This window comes from Perognathus longimembris, chromosome 6, assembly GCF_023159225.1.
Source record: "Perognathus longimembris pacificus isolate PPM17 chromosome 6, ASM2315922v1, whole genome shotgun sequence".
In the NCBI taxonomy this organism is placed as follows: domain Eukaryota; kingdom Metazoa; phylum Chordata; class Mammalia; order Rodentia; family Heteromyidae; genus Perognathus; species Perognathus longimembris.
The window spans coordinates 12,255,752-12,277,724 of NC_063166.1; the positions used below are offsets into that span (position 1 = coordinate 12,255,752).

Genomic DNA, 21,973 nt, shown 5'->3' on the forward strand with positions numbered 1-21,973 from the left:
AAAACTCTGTAAGACTCTTATCCCCAGTTAACCAGCAAAGAGCTGGAAGGAGAGCTGTGGCTTAAGTGGTAGAGTGTCAGCCTTGAACAAAAAAGTACAGGCACAGGGCTGGGATGTAACTCAATGGTTAAGCATTTGCCTAGCAAATGCAATGTCCTGGGTTTAATCCCCAGTACTAAAAAAAAAAAAAAGTTAAGAGATAGCACCTAGGGCCTGAGTTCAGGCTCCAGTACTAGGACAAAAACACAAGAAAAGTGGTTGTTATCACAGAGGCCTGTGAGGGTCAACAGAAGCCTCCTGGGAGAATATGGCACTGAACTATGCCTAAAAGTTAAGGACTAGCTGCTAGAAGATCACTGACTATTCCTCATCCCCTTTGGGCTGGCAAAGGGGGGGGGGTGGGCACACCAGTCTGGAAGTCTGCTGTATTTGAGGGCAGCGCCTGGTTCCTGGGATTTGGGGGGGCGGGGAGGGGACAGGCCCTTGTCTCTGAACACTGACTTTGGAAGAGAGCTAGGCTTGTTTGCAGTTTCTGCCTCCTCCTATCTCCCCCGTGTTTATCCATGTGTCCTGAGGGACTGTTACATGCTGGCTGCACCCACTGCTTTTTTTGTCACTGACCTCAACTACAAAGCAGGTGTCTCTCCCCCATCTTGCTGGTGACCAAACAGTTCAGAATAGTTAGGCGATGCTCAACCGCACAGCTGATCTGGAACCGAGTAGCGGAATCTGGAGCTGAACCCGTGCCCCTCTCTCCCCAAGGACAGGGCTCTCTCTGCTGTCCATCCTACCTGCTTCAGGACTGGCCTGCACCTCTCCATGACTCGTTCTTAGCTTCTGAGGCCAATCTTCCCAGAGGCAGGGCAGGGAGCCCATGCCACCCAGACCACCAAGGGTTAATCCTTGCCCTGTATTGCTGCCGTCTGCCTCCAGCCATTTTATTGTCTTTGGAGAAAGTTTACTCCTGGCACTGAGCAAACAGCACCCTGGCACCTGCCAGCTGGGACAGGACCCAGAGCAGGAAGGGCCCTGCCTCAGGCCTGTACCCTGCTGGGTCCCGGTTGTCTCCCACCACACAAGGAGGGACACACTGGGACCCTGGCCAGAACCAAGCTCAGGGCTGCCAAACTAGTTTTGTCTCCAACCTCCCTGCTCTGCCTCCCCTAAGTCCCTGGAGACACCTGCTTGGGTGGGTGTCCCAGTGGGGCCTGGGCCTCAACTCAGGCAAGACTGCTGAGGAGGTTGGGTAGGACAATGGCCACAGCTATCGAGAGCCACCTTGAGAGCTGGCAGAAGAAATGGGATTGAGGCTGAACCTGAGACTCATGTCTTGTTCCAGAAGATCTCTAGCTGGGATTGGAGTACAGCAGGGGGGTGTTGGGGTGTGCACTGGGCCTAGCAGAACCGTCAAGAGCCCAGCACTTGGGTGCTGCCACCTGCTTTAAGAATCAAAACTACTTGGGGCTGGGTACTGGTATCTCAAGCCTGTAATCCTAGCAACTTAGGAGGCTGAGATCTGAGGAACGCATTCAAAGCAGACAAATCCCAGAGACTTTTACTTCCAAGTAGACAGCACCAAGGCCAAAAGAAGAAGTATGGTTGAAGAGGTAAAGCACCAGCTCTGAGCAGAAAAGCCAAGTGAGAGCACGGGCCCTAAGTTCAAGTCCCAGGACTGGACACAAAGCCAAAAACAAAGAAAAAACGTACTTGGGGGCTAGGACTAGGGACGTGGCTGGTGGCATGGAGGTAAGTGCTTGTCTAGCAAGCAGGAGGCCCTGAGTTCACCCTTGAACCATGAGCTTGGAATGTTTATTGATCTTGCAGGGCTGGGGATGAAACCCAAAGCCTCAGGCTGGAGGCAAGTGCTCTACCAGTGAGTGTACTCCCGCCCTTGCCCGATGGATCTGGGACCTGAATGACCTGGCTTACCGGGTCAGGTCAGTCCTATCCGCAGAGGCCCGCCCCAGGAGTCTTTAACAAGACCACCCTTGAAGAGACAGGACCTGGAGCCCTAGGCGGTGAAAAGCCCAGCCCTCAGTGCCTCCCCCCCCCCACAAATGTCAGCCAGGACAACATCCTGGGGGTCAGGGTCCACATGCCGGACAGACAGCCCACCTCAGAGAGTCTTCAGAGCGCCCACAACTCCCACCCCCCTCTCATCCCCGGACTGAAGACACACAGACTCAAGATTGACACATCCAGGCAGATTGACACAGTTTTGGGTTTTATCCACAGTCGTACAGTCACAACTGATATAGATATATATATATTTGTATTTATATACCTTTAAATTACACAATCATGTACAAAACAGGTGCATTGCTGAGAGCACAGCACTTCTCGGAGTTTCACAAGTGGAGGACTAATGGAGTCAGGAAGCCGAGGGTGGCGGACGGCGGTGGCGGGTGGCAGGGCAGCTCTGGCTCCTGGCACAGCCAGGCTGCGGGATGGTGGGTAACTGAAACACATTACTGGCTGAGCCCCGCCAGGGCGGCCCGTGCAGCATCAAGGGGGCAGCGGGCTGGGGCTACGGGACGCGGTGCGGGCACAGCAAGGCGCCCGGCCCTGTGCTTGCTGTGGGTGCCCTGACACCGGCGCCGACAGGGGGGCCAGGAGACTTACAGGTAGGAGACGCTCCCAAGCTGGGGTCCTAAGGAGCTTGGGGACCCAGAGAGAGAGAGAGAGAGAGAGAGAGAGAGAGAGAGAGAGAGAGAGAGATCCCAAAGGGGGCTGTGGAGATCACTGCTCCAGGGGGGATAGGTTTTCCAGTCTCTGCCCTGAAGTGGGCAGCCAGGGTGCTGAGGGGGGACAGGCCTGGGGTCCAGCCAGGGTCACAGCCCCTACCCAGGTACTGGGAAGCCGGTAGCACAGAAAGGGGGAGCCCAGGCCCCAAGGTGCAGGTGCGGCGGCTTCTTGCCTCTCAGGCCCCCACTGCCTTCTGCCTGGGGGCGGGGTGGGGGGGAGCAGGAGCTTTGGCGGTGGGAGGGTTAGTTGTGGCCTTCAAGATGTGGGCCTGTATCTCAGACTGCAGCAGAGAGGCCCAGAGATCAGACAGTGATTAAGAAGGGGGTGCTGGCAGCTGGGGGTGCTTGCCTGTCCCCGGCGTGGCTCCACTCTAGGCTCCAATGGAGGCCCGCTGTGGTTTGGGCCCTCTTCCAGGGCTTTGGGGATCCTAAGAACCCCCAGGAAGCAGAGCAGGGCCTCCAGGCTGGGGTCCGCTACTTCCTAACTGAGGGTGGAGGAGGGTGGGGGTAGCTTCATCTGGAGGCTGAGGCCACAGGGGGCGGGGGAAGGCGGGGGAGTGGATGGCTGCAGCCCAGAAGCCAAGCCCTAGAGGTCTCCAAGAAATGGCTCCTCCTGCCCCTTGGGGTCTTGTCCTCCCTAAGTCTGCTTCCAAATCCCAATCTTCCCCCAAGGACAGCTGCTACTTAGTACTCTGGGGCCACTGCTCTTGACAACCAAAGGACGCTCCCTGCCCCAAGGGCTTTGAACTGAAACCCAGGCTTGGGGAGATGGGGGTAGTGCCAGCAAGTGTTGGGATGTTGGTGGTGGGTGCAGTGACAAGGAAGATGTGGGAGCCATCTTGCCTCTGAGGGGCCAGATCTCCTTCCTGCCAATCCCGGCTGCAGGCGTCCCCCGATGGACCCAGGCCGGAAGCTCCCACTTCCTCGGTGTCTCCCAGGCAGTCTTGGCGAGTATGAAGGAGTCATTTAGGCCAAGAGCTATGCAGGCACAAGCCGTGGTTTCAGAGAAGGTGCTGAGCCTGGTGAGTCTATGGTTTTGATGGACGTGGAAAGAGGGCAGATGGGTGGGCAGGAGGCCTCCTCCCCAGGAAATGGGAGGAGGCTGCTACTGTTGCTGGCTTTGCCCTGGGTTTGGGGGTAAGCTCTGCCCGATGCTAAAGGACTTCTGAGAGGGGGGCACATATCTCTGCAAGCTATGGAGTGGGCGTGGCTCTGGTGAAGAGCCCCTCTCCACGGTGCTGGCAGCAGGAGAGAAGGGCCGATACAAGGTCTTGGTCCCTCAGACAGGGCTAGCATTGGAGGGCTGGCACAGCCTGGACTCAGGGCCATATCTCTCTGCCTTCCTTCCCTTCCTTCCTCTACTTCCTCCAGCCCATCTCTCGTCATGTCTAGAGGAGTCTAGGGACCCGCTACAAACCTACAGGGAAGGATGGTGACTGTTCCAGCCCCACAGGTCCCAAAGAATGGGGCTGAGGAGAAGAAGGGTTCCTCATCCAGGGCAGAGTGGAAGACTAGGGCTGGGAGGCCTCCCTTCCTGGGGTCAGGAGGAGGGGCCTTTGAGAATGGGGTTGGGGGGGGTGAGGGGAGGAGAGGTTAGGAAGCCAGGCTCAGACAACAGGGGCAGGTACTGGCAGCCTGGGGTGGGGTGGAGGAGGGGCAGTGAGGCAGGAGAGAAGGGTCCAGAAGACATCCCTCAGGGCTCAGGAGACTCTTTGGTGGACTCTGAAGAGCAGACATTGTAATGCAGGACCAAGTCCTAAGCCCCTCCCTGACCCTGGGGCCTCCCTGCTAAGCCCCACCACCCTGGCCTCCAGGTGACCCTGCAAATGCTCTGTCTCTTTGTATTTTTTTTCTTTTGTTCTGTTTTGACTTTTAAAAAAATAAAAGCTTGATCGGAAAATATGTCTGGAACTCTATGGCAAGGAGGAGGAGACAAGGGTGGGAAGGGCGGGCAGGCGGTGGGTGAGGAGGTGGGGTTGCGGAGGGGGCGGGGCAGTTAGATGGCCTCCACGTAGTTGGCAGGATAGAGGCCCAGCTGCCCGCTGTCCAGCCGCCCGCGGCACCAGCCCTGCTCGTCCTCCTCTCCCAGCTTGGTGAGCTCGTCTCCTGGGAAGGGAGATGCAAGTAGCCTGCGTTGACAGGAGCTTGGGAAGGAGCCGCCTCTCCTCAACACTTTCGTGCTAGAAGAGGCCTCCACTGGGCCCTCCCATTCTGCTCCAAATTGTCGACTTGGTCTTAGGTCCTGGACAAGCCCCATTCCAGTCCCACCCAGTATTTCTGTGCAGCCCCTGGCACAGGGGGCTGAGCCATCACTTAACCTGGTCCAAGACCTGTCCTCAATACACAGATTTTTGCCCTCACCCTTCCCTGGCAAATCCATAGAGGCTCTCAGGCCCGCCCTCAATCCCATACCCAATCCGGGCTCAGGTCTGTTCCTCAGGCCCCGCCCTCAATCCCATACCCAATCCGGGCTCAGGTCTGTTCCTCAGGCCCCACCCACTCTCCCACACCCAATCCGTGCCCAGATCTCTGGCTCAGCCCCTGCCCCGCCCACCTTACCGGCTTTGAAGCTGAGCTCATCCTGCTCCTGGCCATCATAGTCATAGAGTGCCCGCACCCGCACTCCCTTGGTGTCATCCTCGAAGGGGTTGGCACCACCATTGGCCTCGTTGCCTCCAAAGGGGTTGCCGCTCTCGTCATCAGACCACTCGGCGGCATAGGGCTGGCCTCTGTCATAGCTACTGACACTGAAATGCAGAGGGAAGACCCCTCAAGAATAGCCCCAGCCCTGTCCCTCTTGGAGATTCCCCTCTTAACCAGGGCTTCATCCCACCAAGGCTGGGATTGGCCACCTAAGACAGGGTCTGGAGCCAGCGATCCTCATGTCAGCTCTAGATAGAAGTGAGGCAGATCCATTAGCTCCTGAGTGGTAAAGTAACAGACCAGACTTTTCACCGGAGAAGAATCTAATGGTGAAGAGTGAGGATCCTGGAGCCAGACCTCCTGAGGCTGGCTACCTAGCTGTGTGACTGTGGACTCCTCACCTAATCTCTCTGGGTCCCTGTTTGTGCATCTGTAAATCATGCTTTCCAGTGTGACAGAAGGCTTGAGTCAATATAAAGAAGCCCGATACAGCAGGGATCTAGAAGGATCAGTTCCCTTGGATCCTACATATGGTTGGTATGGTCTGACCCTATCTTCTCTCCCGGAGGGAAACTTGGTGGCAGGAGGTGAGCCTCTCTGCTCCGCCCAGCGGCTGGACGGCAGGCACTCACCTGCCGCGGTCCCCAGCCTGGGATGTGGACTCCACGGCCCCAGTGGCATTGCTCAGCGCCGCCCCCTCTGCCTTCTTGGGCTGCTTCTCCTTCTTGGCTGCGGTGTGGGGGAGGTCTGGGTTCCACTCCTGGTGGGGGGGGGGGCAGGGAGCAGACAGGCTGGGGGGCTGCACCCTGAGGCCTTTTCAACCCAAGACCCTCCCGCCACCCCTACAGTTTCTCACCTCAAACTGGGGCCAGTTCATGGGCATGCCGGGGCCGCTGGTGCTGCGGAACCATCGGAGGTCCTCCTGAGCATCCGCCCCCCGGATGGCCTGCTCCAGCTCACGGTACACATGGATGTAACTGCGCAGGAGGAGAGGGGCAGGTGGAGGACACAGAGGTACCACAGCCCTTCCTCGTTGCTTTTGGGGGACAATGGCACTGGACACGCCCTCAATCAGGAATCGTGTGTGTTGTTGTTGTTGTTATTATTATTAATATTACTACTGGAAGATTGAGTCTGGGATTGAACTCATGAAGCTTGTAGGCAAGCACCTCGTCACGTGGCACAGTCAACCTTTGATTGAGATGGAGTCTGGGCTGGCCTTGAACATCTATCTCTGATTTCTGCTCCCAAGTAGCTAGGATTCCAGGCTTGTGTCGGCACTGGGGCTCAATTAAGCATCTTACTCAAGACTGTTGCTCTACCACTTGAGCCAAAGCATCCATTTCTGGCTTTTTGCTGGTTAAAGAGTCTCATGAACTTTTCTTTTCTGCCAAAGCTGGCTTTGAACTGTAATCCTCATATCTCAGCCTCCTGAGTAGCTAGGATTACAGGCTTGAGCCACAGGCAGGCTTCTTTTGTTGTTGTTGTTGTTGTTAGTCAGGGGGCTTGAACTCTGGGCCTGGCACTGTTCCTGAGCTCTCCAGCTCAAGGCTAGCGCTCTCCCACTTGAGCCACAGCGCCACTTCAGGTTTTCTGGTGGTTAACTGAAGATAAGACTCTCAGGGACTTTCTTGTCTGGGCTGACTTTGAGCTGTGATCCTCAGATCTCAGCCTCCTGAGTAGCTAGGATTATAGTTGCGAGCCACCGGCGCCCCGTGTCTAGGTGGGCTTTTTGTTGTTGTTCTTGTTGTTGTTGTTGCCAGTCATGGGGCTTGGACTCAGGGCCTGGGCACTGTCCTTGAGCTTCTTTTGATCAAGGCTAGCACTCTACCACTTGAGCCACAGCACCTCTTCTGGCTTTTTCTGTTTATGTGGTGCTGAGGAATCAAACCCAGGGCTTCATGCATGCTAGGCAAGCACTCTACCACTAGGCCATATTCCCAGCTCCCAGGTGGGCTATTAAGGAGCAATTCCAGGCATGCCAAGTCAGCTCCCTTTACCCTGCTGTAGCTCCCAGTACCCAAACCCAGGTTTCTGGAGTACTTAGCATCTATCAGCTGGCACCTGGGCATCAGCTGTGCTTGGAGCCCTGCAGGTCTGCCCTGCCCTTGCTGTGACGGTGCCAGGGATGCCTGCTCACTGGTGCCCTCTGCTGGCTGTGCCTGCCCCTGCACACCCACCATGCCCAGTACCTGCTGTTCTCTGCTAAGTTGAGGTGACGTTTGATGTCCAGCAGCACCTCCTTGAGGAAGACCAGCCGTTTTTCCTCAAATTGCTGGCACTGTTCAAACACCTGCTCCATGCCTTCCATGTACTGGGGCGTGGTCTTGCCCACATCTTCTAGCACCTTCTCATACTTCTCCTGTGTCTGTGGGTACCAGAGGGAGAGGTTAGTGAGACCAAGCCGGGCCGGCAACTCCCTGTCCCCCCCATGCCAGGGGCCCCGGGACCCCCGCTGCCACCCCCTCTGCAGGCAGCACCTTCTGCACATCCTGCTTGCACTTGTCCACTTTGTCCTGAAGCTTCTTCTGCTGCTCGGGAGTGACAGACTGCTCCGTCTTGCTGTTCATCTCCCGCGTCATGGCCAGCTTCTCCTCTTTGCAGGCCATATGGTAGGCCTTCTTGGCTGCCTCCAGCTGTGGGCAGGGGAGCAGATCAGGTGAGGAGCCAGGCACTCATCCCCTCTGCCTGCCTGCTCATCTCCCAGGGAGCCAGGAGTGAGTCTCTAAGAGGCAGGGCACTGCTAGCCTTGGCTCGGGCTGTCAGGGAGCAGGGCCCTCATCTGGAGACATTTCCCCGCCTGGCACTGCTGCTGTCCCCACCAATACCTTCCTGCCCAGCAGCAAGTGCAGGGGCCTTCCCCTACACTGCTCTCTTTCATGGGGTCACAGGCATTCTCCTTGGGCCTCTCTGCCATGGGGTGCTGTCTGCCTGTCTGAGGGCAGTTCTTTCTGCAGATGGCACTGCTCCCGGGGCTACCCCACAACCACCCTCCTGTGGCACCTCCTTCATCTTCTTGGCCCAGGGCTTCTGGGCCTTGCGGAAGCCATCTTCAGCCTCCTTGGTCTCCTTGAAGCCGCCCATGATCTGCTTGTGGTAAGCGTCCTTCTGCCAGTTCTTGACCTTCTCCAGGTCCTCGTTCAGCAGGTTGTTCTTCACCTCCTGGTGCAGTTCGCTCACCTTGTCCGCCTCGGTCATGATGGCACCCCAGGCCCGCTCCAGGCTGCCATACTGTGGGCCTAGGAGAATGGCGGTGAGTTATGGGGTCTCCCTCCTGCTTCTGTTCTCTGAGGCTCTCCCTTCCTTCCCATGGCAACAGGAACTGCCTCTTCCATCCTTCCTATTCTCCTCTCTCCCCGTCAGGGCCCAGGACAGCTAGCCTCTCCCAGAAGTCCTCTCCAGCTGCCCACCCCCATGCCCGTCCTGCAGCCCTCACTGGTTCTCCACGCAGCATCTGGATTGGAACCTTTTCCATGTCTTTCTTGTCGCGTGAGCCCCACTTGGGCAGCTATGACCACTTACAAGCCCGGTATAGACCAAGGCCCACAGGAGGTGCCCTGGAAAAGTTAGCTGAATGTAAAGTTAAGAACCAGCTGGAAAAAGTGTCAGCGGATCACCGGAGACCTGTCATTCACATTCATTTGTTGTCAGGTACTGTGCCGGGGGTACAGGCTCACCCCTGCCCTCTAAGCATCTACACAGTCTTGCAGAGAAAAATCTTGCAAATATATGGAAACCCCTGCTTGAAACCAGCTGGACTGCAGGGACCTAGAGCCATGATGATCAGGTGCAATATGTGATTCTGGATTGCACCTTGTCCAGCCTAAGTCACTGCTACAGTCAAATATGCTTGTGGACTGTAAATATATATACACGTTTGTTTGCTTATTTGTTGCCGGTCCTGGGGCTTGAACTCAGGCCCTGGGCACTGTCCCTGAGCTTCTTTTCCTCAAGGCTAGCACTCTTCCACTTGAGTCACAGCGCCACTTCTGGATTCTTCTATATATGTGGTGCTCAGGAATCAAACCCAGGGCTTTGTGCATGCGAGGCAAGCACTCTACCGCTAAGCCATGTTCCCAGTCCTGGGCCATATATATATATTTTTTTTTAATTAATTTATTATTTTTTTGCCAGTCCTGGGGCTTGGACTCAGGGCCTGAGCACTGTCCCTGGCTTCCTTTTGCTCAAGGCTAGCACTCTACCACTTGAGCCATAGCACCACTTCTGGCCGTTTTCTATATATGTGGTGCTGAGGAATCGAACCCAGGACTTCATGTATACAAGGCAAGCTCTCTTGCCACTAGGCCATATTCCCAGCCCCGGGCCATATATATATATATATATTTTTTTTTTTTTTTTTTTGGCCAGTCTTGGGGCTTGGACTCTGGGCCTGAGCACTGTCCCTGGCTTCTTTTTGCTCAAGGCTAGCACTCTGCCACTTGAGCCACAGCGCCACTTCTGGCCATTTTCTGTATATGTGGTGCTGGGGAATCGAGCCCAGGGCCTCATGTATATGAGGCAGGCACTCTTGCCACTAGGCCATATCCCCAGCCCTGGGCCATATATATATTTTTTTTTTTTTGGGCCAGTCCTGGGCCTTGGACTCAGGGCCTGAGCACTGTCCCTGGCTTCTTCCCGCTCAAGGCTAGCACTCCGCCACTTGAGCCACAGCGCCACTTCTGGCCGTTTTCTGTATATGTGGTGCTGGGGAATCGAACCTAGGGCCTCGTGTATCCGAGGCAGGCACTCTTGCCACTAGGCTATATCCCCAGCCCTGGGCCATATATTTTTAATGTATGGGTTTTTTGGTGCCTGTACTCGGGCTTGAACTCATGGCCTGGCACTCTTGCTCACAGCAAATGCTCTGCCATTTGAGCCACACCTCTAGTTCACACGGACCCTATTAAATGAATCTAGCTCTCTGTACTCTGCGTGCAACTCTTCTAGAAGCTTAAATTTCAAAATTAAAAAAAAAAAGTGATTGTTTTTGCTTTTTACCCCAACCTAGTAGCTCCCCAGGTCGTGGGGGCCCGCCTAGGGTACCAGGGTGAGGATGGGGTGGGCACTGGGGGGCACCTTTCTCGATGAGCTGGCGCCAGCGCTTGGCCCAGTCCGTGAGCTGCTGTGCATATGCCTTCTCGATCTTGGCGCGCTCCTGCACACAGCTCATGAGGTCGTTGCATAAGCGGTGGCCATCGTCGATGCGTTTCACAGTCCGCTTGTAGTTCCCCACCTGGTGGCAGAACCGCAGGCATGACTCCATATTCTCTCTCTCTCCTCTCTCTCTCTCTCTCTCTCTCTCTCTCTCTCTCTCTCTCTCTCTCTCTCTCTCTCTCTCTCTTGCTTTCTGTCTGCTTCTCTCTGGCCAAAAGGGGGCGCTCGCTACTGCAGCAACCCGATGGAGGGGGCCGGTGACGGCTCCCCACCCTCTGCCTTGAAGGGTCCCAGCCACCCCGCCCCGGACACCACGGTCTCCATGTACTCTCACTCCACTTCAAAAATAATCTCCTGGGTACCACAAAATGCAGGAGTTTTATAAGTTAGGCTTGGGTAGGATGAATTATTCATGTTGTGCTTGTGAGCTAAATCTATTATATTTATATAGTCACAGAAGCGTTGAGCTGAGCTGCAACTTCTTGACACAATATTATGTTTTGCAGACATCTCATTAAACACTTATTAATTTAGGTCTGGCAGGTTTCATTTGGGGTGGGGTGGAGGAAGTTCCACAGCCAATAGCAGGTTCCTCCTCAGATCTCAAACACTTCCCGAGGCTCTGAAATGCCGGCTTCTTGGGCTGCCTCCATCTCTAGATGTGCAGCTGTGGGGACCCTGAGCTCACCCCGCCTGTGTTCAGTGTCCCTCCCCCGCCCACCTCAGGGTGGGGGCGGGGAGCTGCTGGGAAAGGCTGTCTAAACCGTGAGGTGCTGCGCCTGCCTGTGTGAAGGGCCAGGAATCTGAGTGTGGGACCCCAGAAGAGAGACTGGAAAGGTCTGCCGCCACCCCCCCCCCCACCCTTGCTGCTGCGAAATGTCACCTGCTTGCTCTGGGGGCAGCTTACCTGTTGGACACTGCTGGCTTTCGTGGCTGTGGTGGAGGCACAGGTGTTGGGGAGCAAGGCCTGAGGCGTCGGGGCGTATGGGGAGTGGGCAGGGACCTGGGCACCCCCCCCCCCACGCCAGGCTTACCTCCCAGAAGCTGTCAGTGATCTCCTCTGGAGCCAGCGAGGCCTCGTCGTAGGAGCCAGACATGGTGTGACCGTGGGGAGAGGCGCAGGTGCGGAGCTGTAGTTAGCAGGCTTGGCTGTTCACGCGCCGGGAGGCAGGAGAAAGATCCGCACATGAGGGATGGGAGCCATGCCCTGTCCGTGCCCAGGGCCCGACCCGCTGCAGGGGGTCTGACCCTGCACTGGGATGGAGCTTCCTGTCCAGGGACAGCTCCCTAAATCCATGGTAACCTGAGGATCCAACCTACAACGTTCTCATGCCTACTTGCACATCTCCAGCCTCAGCCTCGCTCCTCAGTCCCAGCCCCGCTAGGGCGCCTCCTCTCAGAAGCCCGCCCACCAGCAGAGCCCACCATACCATCACCGCAGGGCCTCCCGTCCATGGGTCCCTGGACCCCTAGAGTTGAAAGTGGGGACCACATACTTGCACATGTGCTTTACATGTGGTTTGTCTTAGACTCACGCAGCTCCCGAGCCAGCAGGGAAACAGCACGTTTGGTACCTCCCGGCACCGGGGACCATACAGGGGCTTGGATCCCTGGTGTGCTAGGTCTTCCCCTTCAAATATGGCTGCTGGGGCCTAGGGGGTGTCTCTCTTTCCTGCTGCTTGCCCCTCAACAGGTCCAGAGGTCATGAGATCCAGAGGACCCTCTCCAAGTTCCCCCCCCACTCTCACCCAACACAGAACCCCTGGTCTCAGCCCCCCAACTTCCCAACTGTAGCAAGAGCCCCAGCTCCCTGGAAGGCTGGCAGCTCTTCCCTCCCCTCTAGCCCAGACATAGGGCTTCCTCATTCCCGGAGCCATCCATGCTCCGACTGCCTTCCTACTCAGCCTGCACAGCCCCGGGTGCCGGCCTACAAGTCTCCTGTGAGTCCCCAGCATGTGCGCCCCCCCCCCGCCCCCGGTCAAACCACTGTGATCTGTGTAGCGTGGCACGGGGGGGGGGGGGTATGTCTGCCCTGGATCTGTCAGCAATCATCACAGTCGTCTAATCTAGGCCATGGCTGCCCCAGCGCCCAGGGGCTCTCCCTTCCTCCCCTCAGCCACTTCAGGCAAAAACGGCTCCATGGTCAGAAGACAGGACACAGAAGGCCCAATGGCCTGGTCTTCAAAGCAACACTAAAGTCCAAGCTCAGCCTCTGGTTGGACCCTGGCTCAGGAGTCACCCACCTGACCTACACGGCCACAGGGCAGCCATGGGGACTTGGAACCCTAAGCTGCCCAGGGAGGATTTAGCCCAATTTGGGGGGGTTTCTGGACCAGCAGCTGGCCCTCAAGCTGGAGGCAGGTGGCACCACTACATGGGAACCCTTGGTCCCTAGCCTAGTCTCCCCATTTGCTCAGGGCCTGATGCTCTTTTCCCACGAGGACCCCAGTACAGCTATCTTGTGCCTCATGGAGTAGAAGGTAGAACTCCAGTCACCCGCGACTCACGCACGGGGTGGGGGGAAGGGAAGCTGGGGAGGGCTCTGCACAGAGCACAGCTATGTCCACGTCACAGGCGCGCACCTTCCGGCAGCACCACCACTTCCAGGAATGAATCAACGTGCCACGCAGGCAGCGGGGGCACACCGAGGATGCCCACGGCTACAGTGCAAGGCTGGTCGACGCAAGAGGCTGCACACAGCCCAAACACGCGTCCCCTGGGCACGAAGTAAATCACAGGGCAATCCAGCCACGAAAGCAGCACAAGCCTCGTGGTAACCAGCCTGGCTGGGAAAATACATAAACAACTCCTGAGTTCACTTAGAAGGGCCAGCAATCAAGGACAGGAAGTTTTTTGGAAGATTGCAGATTGCTAGGGGAAGCTATTTTACTCTGGCCTTGACCTTGACCTTTCCATTCTGGAGAAAAGCGCTTCAAACCCCTCCTCCTCAAACCCCAGGCCTCCTGACACCTACCACCGGATGACCTCAGAGGTCAGACTCCTGCTCAGGCCCCATCTGCCCCTGGCTTGAAGGGCTCCATTTCCCAAAGCCAAACAATGAAGTGCACACAGTAGTTGCTTCATGAATGATGATGTTGCTAATGCAACCAAGAGCCAGAATCATCCTGGGTACCCAAGGAGCAGCTTCATCTCATCGTCAGCCCTGAGGACCAGCTCTAAGGCTCCTTGCTCCCCAAAATCCTATCCGTAGCCAGCACCTCCTTCTACAGCACAGTATCAACAGCTCAGGAACACACCGTGACCCTTCTCTCCACCAGGGCTTGGGCACTGTCCCTGAGCTCTTTTGCTCTACAGCGCCATTTCAGGTTTGTTTTGGTGGTTCATTGGAGGTAAGAGTTTCACAGACGTTCCTGCCTGGACTGGCTTTGAACCGTGATCTTCAGATCTCAGCCTCCTGAGTAGCTACAGTTACAGGCTTGAGCCACCAGAGCCCAGCAACTGGCAGGACTGCAACCATTTTTACCAACTATCATGTGTCGGCCTTTCCATATGCATCAGCTCTCATGGATATGGGCGGGACTTCCTGTCCTCCACACAGCAAGTGACAGAGCTTGTGCAAGGTCTCACAGCACGGAGAACAAACAGGTGATTGGAGCCAGCCCAAAAATCTTCTCCCAGGCACCCAGTCCAGCATTGGGGTGGCCTCCAGCCCTTGTGGCCTTCTTCCAGCTCATTCCTGGGAAAGGCCAGAGGGAGCCCAGAGCCTTTCTTTCCCAGGTCCCACACACATTCCTACCAGTTGGTTGTGGGACCTGGCAAGTTATTTCAATTTCCTGTGCCCCGTTTTCCTACTTCTCCTTCCCCCTGCCTGGGGGAGGGGCAGGTATGGAAGGCAGTGACTGGCCAACACATCTTAGAATCAACTACAACCTCTGTGTGTGTGTGTGTGTGTGTGTGTGTGTGTGTGTGTGTGTGTGTGTGAGTCCTGGGGCTTGAACTCAGCCTGAGTACTATCCCTGAGCTTCTTCTGCTCAAGGCTTAGGGCTCTATACTTGAGCCACAGCTCTACTTCTGGCTTTTGGTAGTTTATTGGAGGTAAGAGTCTCATTGACATTCCTGCCTGAGCTGGCTCTGAAGCACAATCCTCAGATCTCAGCCTCCTGAGCAGCTATGATTACAGGCATGAGCTATGGTGTCCAAACTACTGTTTGACCCACATTTAGGAACCTCCTGCAGCCTGGGCTGCACCTGCCCTCCCCAGCTCTGACCTTTTGCCCTTCATCATCCCATCCTGGGGCCCCACGAGGCCCCAGGTTCTCTATCTCTCTCCAAGAAAACCACACCAAAATGCAGTCTTCCCCCATTGCTAGGTGTGGCCAGATGAAGGAGGCAGCATTTCACTCACTTCCAAACTAAGACAGCCAAGACTAAGTGAGGCTAAGTGGCTTGCTGCCCCTCGTGGAGCATGCACTCTGGACTGGCAACAGCAAGGCCCCAAGTGCCGCTGGGTGGTGACACCAAGTGAGAAGGTGACAGAGGGCGAGGTGAGCAGGTCAGGAGCCGGGAACTGCCCTCTCTCCTCTGCTGGTCACCATCTGAGATGGGATCTGTCCAGTGGGGCCTCGTGGCCCAAGGGCACCACGTGCTCAAGCCAAGCCAATCCCACTCCCCCATCCCCAATGAACACTTCCTGTCTTAGGGGCAGCCGGAAGGAGAGGGATAAAGCGAAGCATCACAGGTGAGGGCAGGAGTGGGGGCAGCTGGTAGCACAGCCCTGCCTTCTCTGCTATGAATGTATTTCCCTTCTTAAGACCAGTGGTGTGGGCCTCAGTGGCTCACGCCTGTAATCCTAGCTACTCAAGAGGCTGAGATCTGAGGATCAGGGTTCAAAGCCAACCCGGGGAATAAAGTCTGTGAGATTCTTATTTCCAATGAATCACCAAGAAGCAGAAGTAAAGCTGTGGCTCAAGTGTTAGAGTACCAGTCTTGAGCTTAAAAAGCTCAGGATAGGGGCTGGGAATATGGCCTAGTGGCAAGAGTGCCTGCCTCATATACATGAGGCCCTGGGTTCGATTCCCCAGCACCACATATACAGAAAAGGGCCAGAAGTGGTGCTGTGGCTCAGGTGGCAGAGTGCTAGCCTTGAGCAAAAAGAAGCCAGGGACAGTGCTCAGGCCCTGAGTCTAAGCCCCAGGACTGGCAAAAAAAAAAAAAAAAAAGCTCAGGATAGCACCCAGGCTCTGAGTTCAAGCCCCAGGACTGGCACACACACACACACACACACACACACACACACACGACTAGTGACCACATGTGTGCCCTCTGCGGGTACCTGTCAGTCTGTCTATCTAGTCCACAGCACATACGGCCACCAGGAGAGACAAGAGCAGAGCCTGGCTTGCCTGCTCTTCAGCCGGTGTTCCCAGAGGAGGTCTGCACCTCCAACTACCCAGGGATGACTGTTCTGTCAGTGGCACTAGGTGGAGGTTGGGGACAGGAGGGGGCAATGCACTATGCAGCAGCCCACCTTCTCTCCCTTGCCTCCCAGGATTGCTCTGGCCATAGAGAAGCCAAGAAGCAACCCGGCACCAGTGGCTCATGCCTAGCATCCTAACTACTCAGAAGATGGAGATCTGGGAATCGTGGTTTGAACCTAGCCTGGGCAGGAAAATCTCTGAGACTTTTATCTCCAATTAATCACCCCAAAGCAGGAAGTGGAGCTATGGCTCAAGTAGTAGAACTCTAGCCTGGAGCACAAAAGATCAGAGACAATGCTCAGGTCCCAAGTTCAAGCCCCAGGACTGGCCAAAAGGAAAAGACAAGGCCAAAAGGAAGTCCTGTTCAACATGATGCCTCCTAGAACACAGACCACTGGCGAGGTGGTGATGGTGGGGGCAGGAATGTGTGTGTGGAAATGCCTTCCTCTGTAAGGGTTGAATCCCAGACCCCATGTCCCTCGATTACAACACACACCCAGAGGCCAGCCCCTGAGGTAGGGCTCCTGGCTTTCCTTAGAAGCTTGGTTCTCAGTGAGCAGGCCAGGGCTACAGGAGTAGGCAAGGTAGAACATTCCCTGCCCTTGTAGAGCTCTCATTCTATTTTATTTTATTTTTTGCCAGTCCTGGGGCTTGAACTCAGGGCCTGAGCACTGTCCCTGGCTTCTTTTTGCTCAAGGCTAGCACTCTGCCACTTGAGCCATAGCACCACTTCCGGCTTTTTCAATGTATGTGGTGCTGAGGAATCGAAACCAGTGCTTCATGTATACGGGACGAGCACTTTACCACTAGGCCATATTCCCAGCCCCGAGCTCTCATTCTAAAGAGGCTGGACAGGCAAGAAACCAGAAAGATGGTGGAGCAGTTAGAAGCTGATCACAGCTGTGGAGAACAATAAGAGGAGACAGGGAGGGATGGTGGGAGCTAGGCGGATGCTACTTTATGCAAGAAGGTTACGGAGTGTCATTCTGCAGTGACATAATAGCAAAGACCTCAGCAAGGTGAGGAAGGAAGCCCCAGGAAACATCTAGCCAGAGGGCACCGCTTGTGCAAAGTCACTGAGCCAGAAGCCTGGCTGCCATGCCTGCAAGCAGAACGAGTGGGGGGAAGTAGAGTTCAGGGAGGTGAAGGAGTGAGGGCTGAGGATGACTTGATGCTAACGGATGGGGGTGGGGCTTGGACTTTTCCTCTCAGTGAGATGGAAGCCTCTGGAAGGTTGGAGAAAAGAGGTGTTACCTCCTGGCTTGTTTCAAAGGGTCCCTGGCTGAGAAAGAGTAGCCTACAGGGGGCAAGAGGTCAGAAAACCTGCTAGCCAGTAGCTGCAACCCTCTGGAGGGGGGAGGATGGGGGAGGGAGGGGCCTGGTAAGGTGGTGACTCAAGGGGTGAGGGGATGGGGCTGGAAACATTGAGGTGCAGAAGTTGCTTCCAGCTGGAATGTGGGCCTGACATAAGTCCAAGATGGCTCTGGGGTTCGGGCCTGAGTGGCTGGTAGGTGGAGCTGCAGCTTGCTGAGATGGGGGAGGAACAGCTTGGGGAGATCCGGAGCTCAGTTCTGGAGCCCTGAGATGCCCGGCAAGAGCCTCCTCTCCTCCAGGCTTGGAATTCACACACACACACACACACACACACACACACACACACACACACACAGCTATTTGTTAAGCCAGGCACTGGCACTGGTGGCTCACGCCTGTAATCCTAGCTACTCAGGAGACTGAGAGGAAAACCACGCATCAATGTCAAGGGAGGAAAGTCCATGAGGCTCTTATCTCTAACCACCAAAAAGCCAGAAGTGGAGCTGTGGCTCAATTGGAAAAACATAAGTTGTAAGCGAAAAAGCTCAGGGACAACGCTGAGGCCTGAGTTCAAGCCCCAGTACAGACACACACACACACACACACACACACACACACACACACACACACACACACACACAGGCCTCCCTTTTCCCAAGCTCCTGCATGCGAAGGGGTCTGTAAGGAGCAGTCAGCCTGGGGCCAAACTGCTCTCCCAGTCCTGGCCCATCCCCTTGGAGCTTCAGGGGAGACCTCACCCCAACACAGAGGCTGGGCAGGAGCTCTCAGGGGCCCTTGTAGCCAGCCCACTGCTCCACTCCGGTGGAACTGATGTAGGGGAGTCTGGTGAGCACAGACAGCCCTCAACAGGAAAGAAAGGTGGCCTAAAGCAAGCAAGATGGGGGTGGGAGCAGCTAGGGTGGGGGAAGAGACCCTGCCCTCCAGGCTTCATGCATCACTGTGGACAGGGACCAGCAGGCCAGACTGCAGGGGATGAGGCAGAACATGCCAACTCCGGAGGCTGGGAGCTGGGCAAACGTGATCCTCTGATCGGGGGAAGATCTGCGTCCCCTACCCGTTCCTGCCCACCCTGAAACGGGTCCTTGATCCCAAAGGAGGAGCCCCTGTGCCAACTCTCAGCAGACATGCACCCGACATTGCAGAAACCAATCAAGCCACGCGCCACCTCCGCTGCTCAGCCTGTATCCCCCATCCTTCGAATGACCCCCAAGTGCCCAGAGGAAGGAGAAGCCCAGTCAAAGACCCAGTCAAGCCCCTGGGGGTGGGAGAGACCCATGATGCAGCCCTTCTCAGGCAGGGATCTCCTGCTCCTCCCGGAAGAGGCTGAGCACCCCAGTTCCTCCCCAGGGCCCCCCTTCCGCGGCAGCAGGCAGTGCCAGTTCCCTCAGCAGCAGTGAGTGTGGGGGGGGGAGCAATGCAGCAGAGGAGGGAGGAAGGGCTCCTGGCACCCCCACCCCACCCAGGCCCCTGATGTCCTGAACCCGAGCACCTGGAGCCTGGGCTGGCTGGGGATGGATACGGGAGTCCTTTGGGAGGAAGGAGGGGGTTCGCTGGGTCTGCAGAGAGGGGGCAGGGTGGGGAGAAGGGCTGTGCTTTGGGCAGAAGGAAGGATGCCTCTGACCTGACTCTAAGCCCAGTGCCATAGACATCCAGCCATGGGGGGGGGGGGGGGTTCTAGCATGGGTGTGGGGGGGGGGGGTTCAAATGGCCAGAAATTATGGAGTGAGGGTGGAGACCTTCTCCCCTCTCCTCTCCCGCCTTGTCTAAAGGGCAGCATGTTGGGTTCCTGCAGGGTCTAGCCCCCAGGCCCCCCGCCCCAGGGAGGGGGCAGGTCTGCAGAGTCGGGCCCGGTGGCTGCGCGGGGGATGGGGAAGGGGTTCAGAAGGGAAAGGTCCCCCGGAGGGGGGGCAGTCCTGATGGGGAGGACCTGGGTGACAAGAAGGGCCATCAGGAGCCCAGCTATCCCAGACCTGCTCCCCAGCGGGTCACCGGCCGCAGCCCCTCTGTGGGTCGCCCGTCCGGAGGGCGGGCAGGGAGTGGGGGCAGCCCGGGGACCCCCACGCAGCCTCATCCCGACGCGGGAATGCCTACCTGGGCAGGCGGGCGCTCACTGCCTCCGCTGGGCCGGGCCGGGGCCGGAAGGGCTGAGCATCCTCCGTGTGCTCCGTGGTGGTGGCGGGCGGAGAGCGGGCCGGCGCCGGGCGAGGGGGCTCGGAGCTCCGGGGTCCCCCTCCAGCGCGCCGGACCGGGCGGGCAGCGGCGCCGGAGCTGCGGGAGCCAGCTCCCCGCCCCCACGCCGCCCGCTCCCTCCCCGCGGCCCGCCTCCCGGCCCGCCACCCACCTCCTTCTGCTCGTTTCCATGGCAACGGGGCAAAGCTGCGCGGCGCCCGCCTCCCTGCGCGCACAGCCCGCGGCGGCCAGGGGGCGCGCGCGGGGCCTCGGCCGGCGGCGGGGTGGCCGGGGCCGGGCCTGGACTCCGGCCTCGTCCCCGCGGCCTTCCCAGCGCCGGGCCTCCGCCTCCGGCCCCAGACCTCCGGCCCTGCCCGCGGGCCCCTGGAAGCTCACCGCGCGCTGTTCTGCAAACCTTTGCGCGCGTCCATCCGGGAGGATTTCCTTTCCTCCCCAGGGCCCGGCTGACTGGGAGATAGCCATTCAGAATGTTGTGCAATGGATGTTAAACCCATTTTACAGACTGGGTCTGAGGCCCATAGCAGAATAAAGAAAAACAAACCAAAAAACCAAAAACAACTTCCCTGCACATGCAAGACTCCTAGGATGGCTGCCGGCACCCCAGCCTGGGATTCCAGCTCTGCCCACTTTTCCCACATGGTCCACCTAGAATGCCGCACTGCTTACCTGTGATCCATGAACCCACGTGGGTCTGCGCACATGTGCACCCCACAACACATGCAAGCACCCATGGCACCGGTTTGCACAATGTATTTCCACAAGTCTACCTACCTATGCACCTATGTGTAACACACAGGCACGTTACACAGATCTAAGATTCATGCACGCGTATCTGCATGCATGCACAACACACACATTCTTCCTACACAGATTCACAGCTGCACAAACAACACATACCCTCCCCCATCCTCCACTCTCTACCCCTGCTGGGTGACAAGAGTCAAGTGTCCCAACCAGGGGATAAAGCTGTTTCCCACAGAGGGTCAGGCACTATTCTGCCCAGTAGTGTCTCAGTACTGCTCTGGAGGGGAACTAAAGCCAGGGAGGGTGGGGTCCACCAGTGCCCCATTCTGAAAATCGTCCTTCAGGTGCAGACTACATCCTGCCCAGAGTCAGTACTAGCACCCTGAGTTATGACAGGGTAGGAGTAAAATGTCCGCTCCCTCCTCAGAGGGAGGCCCAGGTACCAGAAAACTGCTGTTCCCGAAAGGGACAACGTACAAGGAGGGATGGCAGGAAAACCAAAAGGAGATGGAGAAACCAGGGCATACAGCATGGCCCACGAGACATCTGCACCCAGACCGATACCACCTCAAAGCCTCAGGCAAGGGTCACTGTAGCCTTTGCCCCTCAGGGATCCTACTTACCCCGAAGAGGTCAGATACGACAGGACAGAAACCCACCAAAAAGTCAGCAAACATTCACTCCTTCGTAATGATCAGAGCCTCCCCTCTACTCACCTCCTCTGAGACCCCCCTCCCCCTTTCCAGTCATAAGATGGTGGCTGAGGCAGCCACAGCTTGCCAAAAGCATCCTGGCATGGAGATGACAGGTGCGAGGGGGAGAACCGCCTTGAAACAGATGAGACAGGGCATTTCAGCCATTTACAAGATACTTCCTAGGCACCCACCTTGTGCCAGGACTGTTCTAGATGCTTCCATGCAGCTATAGCAAAATGAAGCCCCCACTTTGGAGAGGCAGCAGTGTCTCTGGCTGTAGCCACAGCTGGCCTTGGTAAAGCCACCAGCCCCACTTGGAAAGTGGGTATCTGTCAGGAGCATAGTAAAGAGCTGGCATTCCAACCCTTGACCTACCAAGTTTTCTCTAAGCTCTTCTTGATACCATTGAGAACGATCTAGGCAGGTACAGTGGCTCACACCTCTAATCACGGCTACTCAGGAGGAAGAGATCTGGAAGACTGACCACTCAGTGAGAAAGTTAGTGTGAATAGTTTCAACCAACAAGTCAAGTGTGCTGGCATGAGTTTATGGTCCCAGCTATGTGCGAGGCCATAAATAGGAGGACTGAAGTGTGAGGCCTGGACTAGACAAAAATATGAGAGTCTACCTGAAAAATAACTGAAGTGAAAGGGCTAGGGGTGAGGCTCACATGATAAAGTGTCTTCCTAGCGAGCTTAAAGCCTTGAGTTCAAACCTGAGTACCAAGGATGGGGGGAGAGAAGGCTGGGAGGGAGGGAGGGAGGGGAAGGGAAGGGAAGGAAAAGAGGGAGGGAGGAAGGGGCAGGAAGGGAGAGAGGAAGGGGCAGGAAGGGAGAGAGGGTGGAAGGGGAAGGGAGGGAAGGAGGAAGGGAGGGAGGGAGAGAGGGGAAGGAAGGAAGGAAGGAAGGAAGGAAGGAAGGAAGGAAGGAAGGAAGGAAGGAAGGACAAAGGATCTAACTGGGAAACATGGCAGCAGTCACTCAAGTTCGAGAAGTTTCACAGGTCCAGTTCTTATCCTTAGATGGAAGGC

At 56.7% G+C, this 21,973-nt stretch overlaps 1 protein-coding gene across 1 annotated transcript; it reads right to left on the reverse strand.

Moving 5' to 3' along the window:
* Positions 1–4,597: 4,597 nt before the first annotated feature.
* On the reverse strand, positions 4,598–11,732 carry Pacsin1 (protein kinase C and casein kinase substrate in neurons 1). The gene is made up of 9 exons (XM_048347930.1): positions 11,576–11,732; positions 10,464–10,620; positions 8,391–8,626; positions 7,868–8,023; positions 7,580–7,755; positions 6,244–6,364; positions 6,020–6,147; positions 5,304–5,491; positions 4,598–4,850 (listed from the first exon to the last, which is right to left on the reverse strand). The coding sequence occupies exons 1-9, from the start codon at positions 11,636–11,638 to the stop codon at positions 4,741–4,743; spliced, it is 1,335 nt and encodes a 444-aa protein (XP_048203887.1). The 5' UTR covers positions 11,639–11,732; the 3' UTR covers positions 4,598–4,740.
* Between the last annotated feature and the right edge of the window lie 10,241 nt (positions 11,733–21,973).

Excerpts from the sequence above, each read along its gene's own strand:
- Pacsin1 (XM_048347930.1), bottom strand. The coding sequence starts at position 11,638 with ATGTCTGGCTCCTACGACGAGGCCTCGCTGGCTCCAGAGGAGATCACT. Across the intron at positions 8,024-8,390 it reads GGGCCAAGAAGATGAAGGAG|CTGGAGGCAGCCAAGAAGGC; the intron begins GTGCCACAGGAG and ends CCCTGCCCACAG. Across the intron at positions 6,148-6,243 it reads TGAACTGGCCCCAGTTTGAG|GAGTGGAACCCAGACCTCCC; the intron begins GTGAGAAACTGT and ends CCCCCCCACCAG.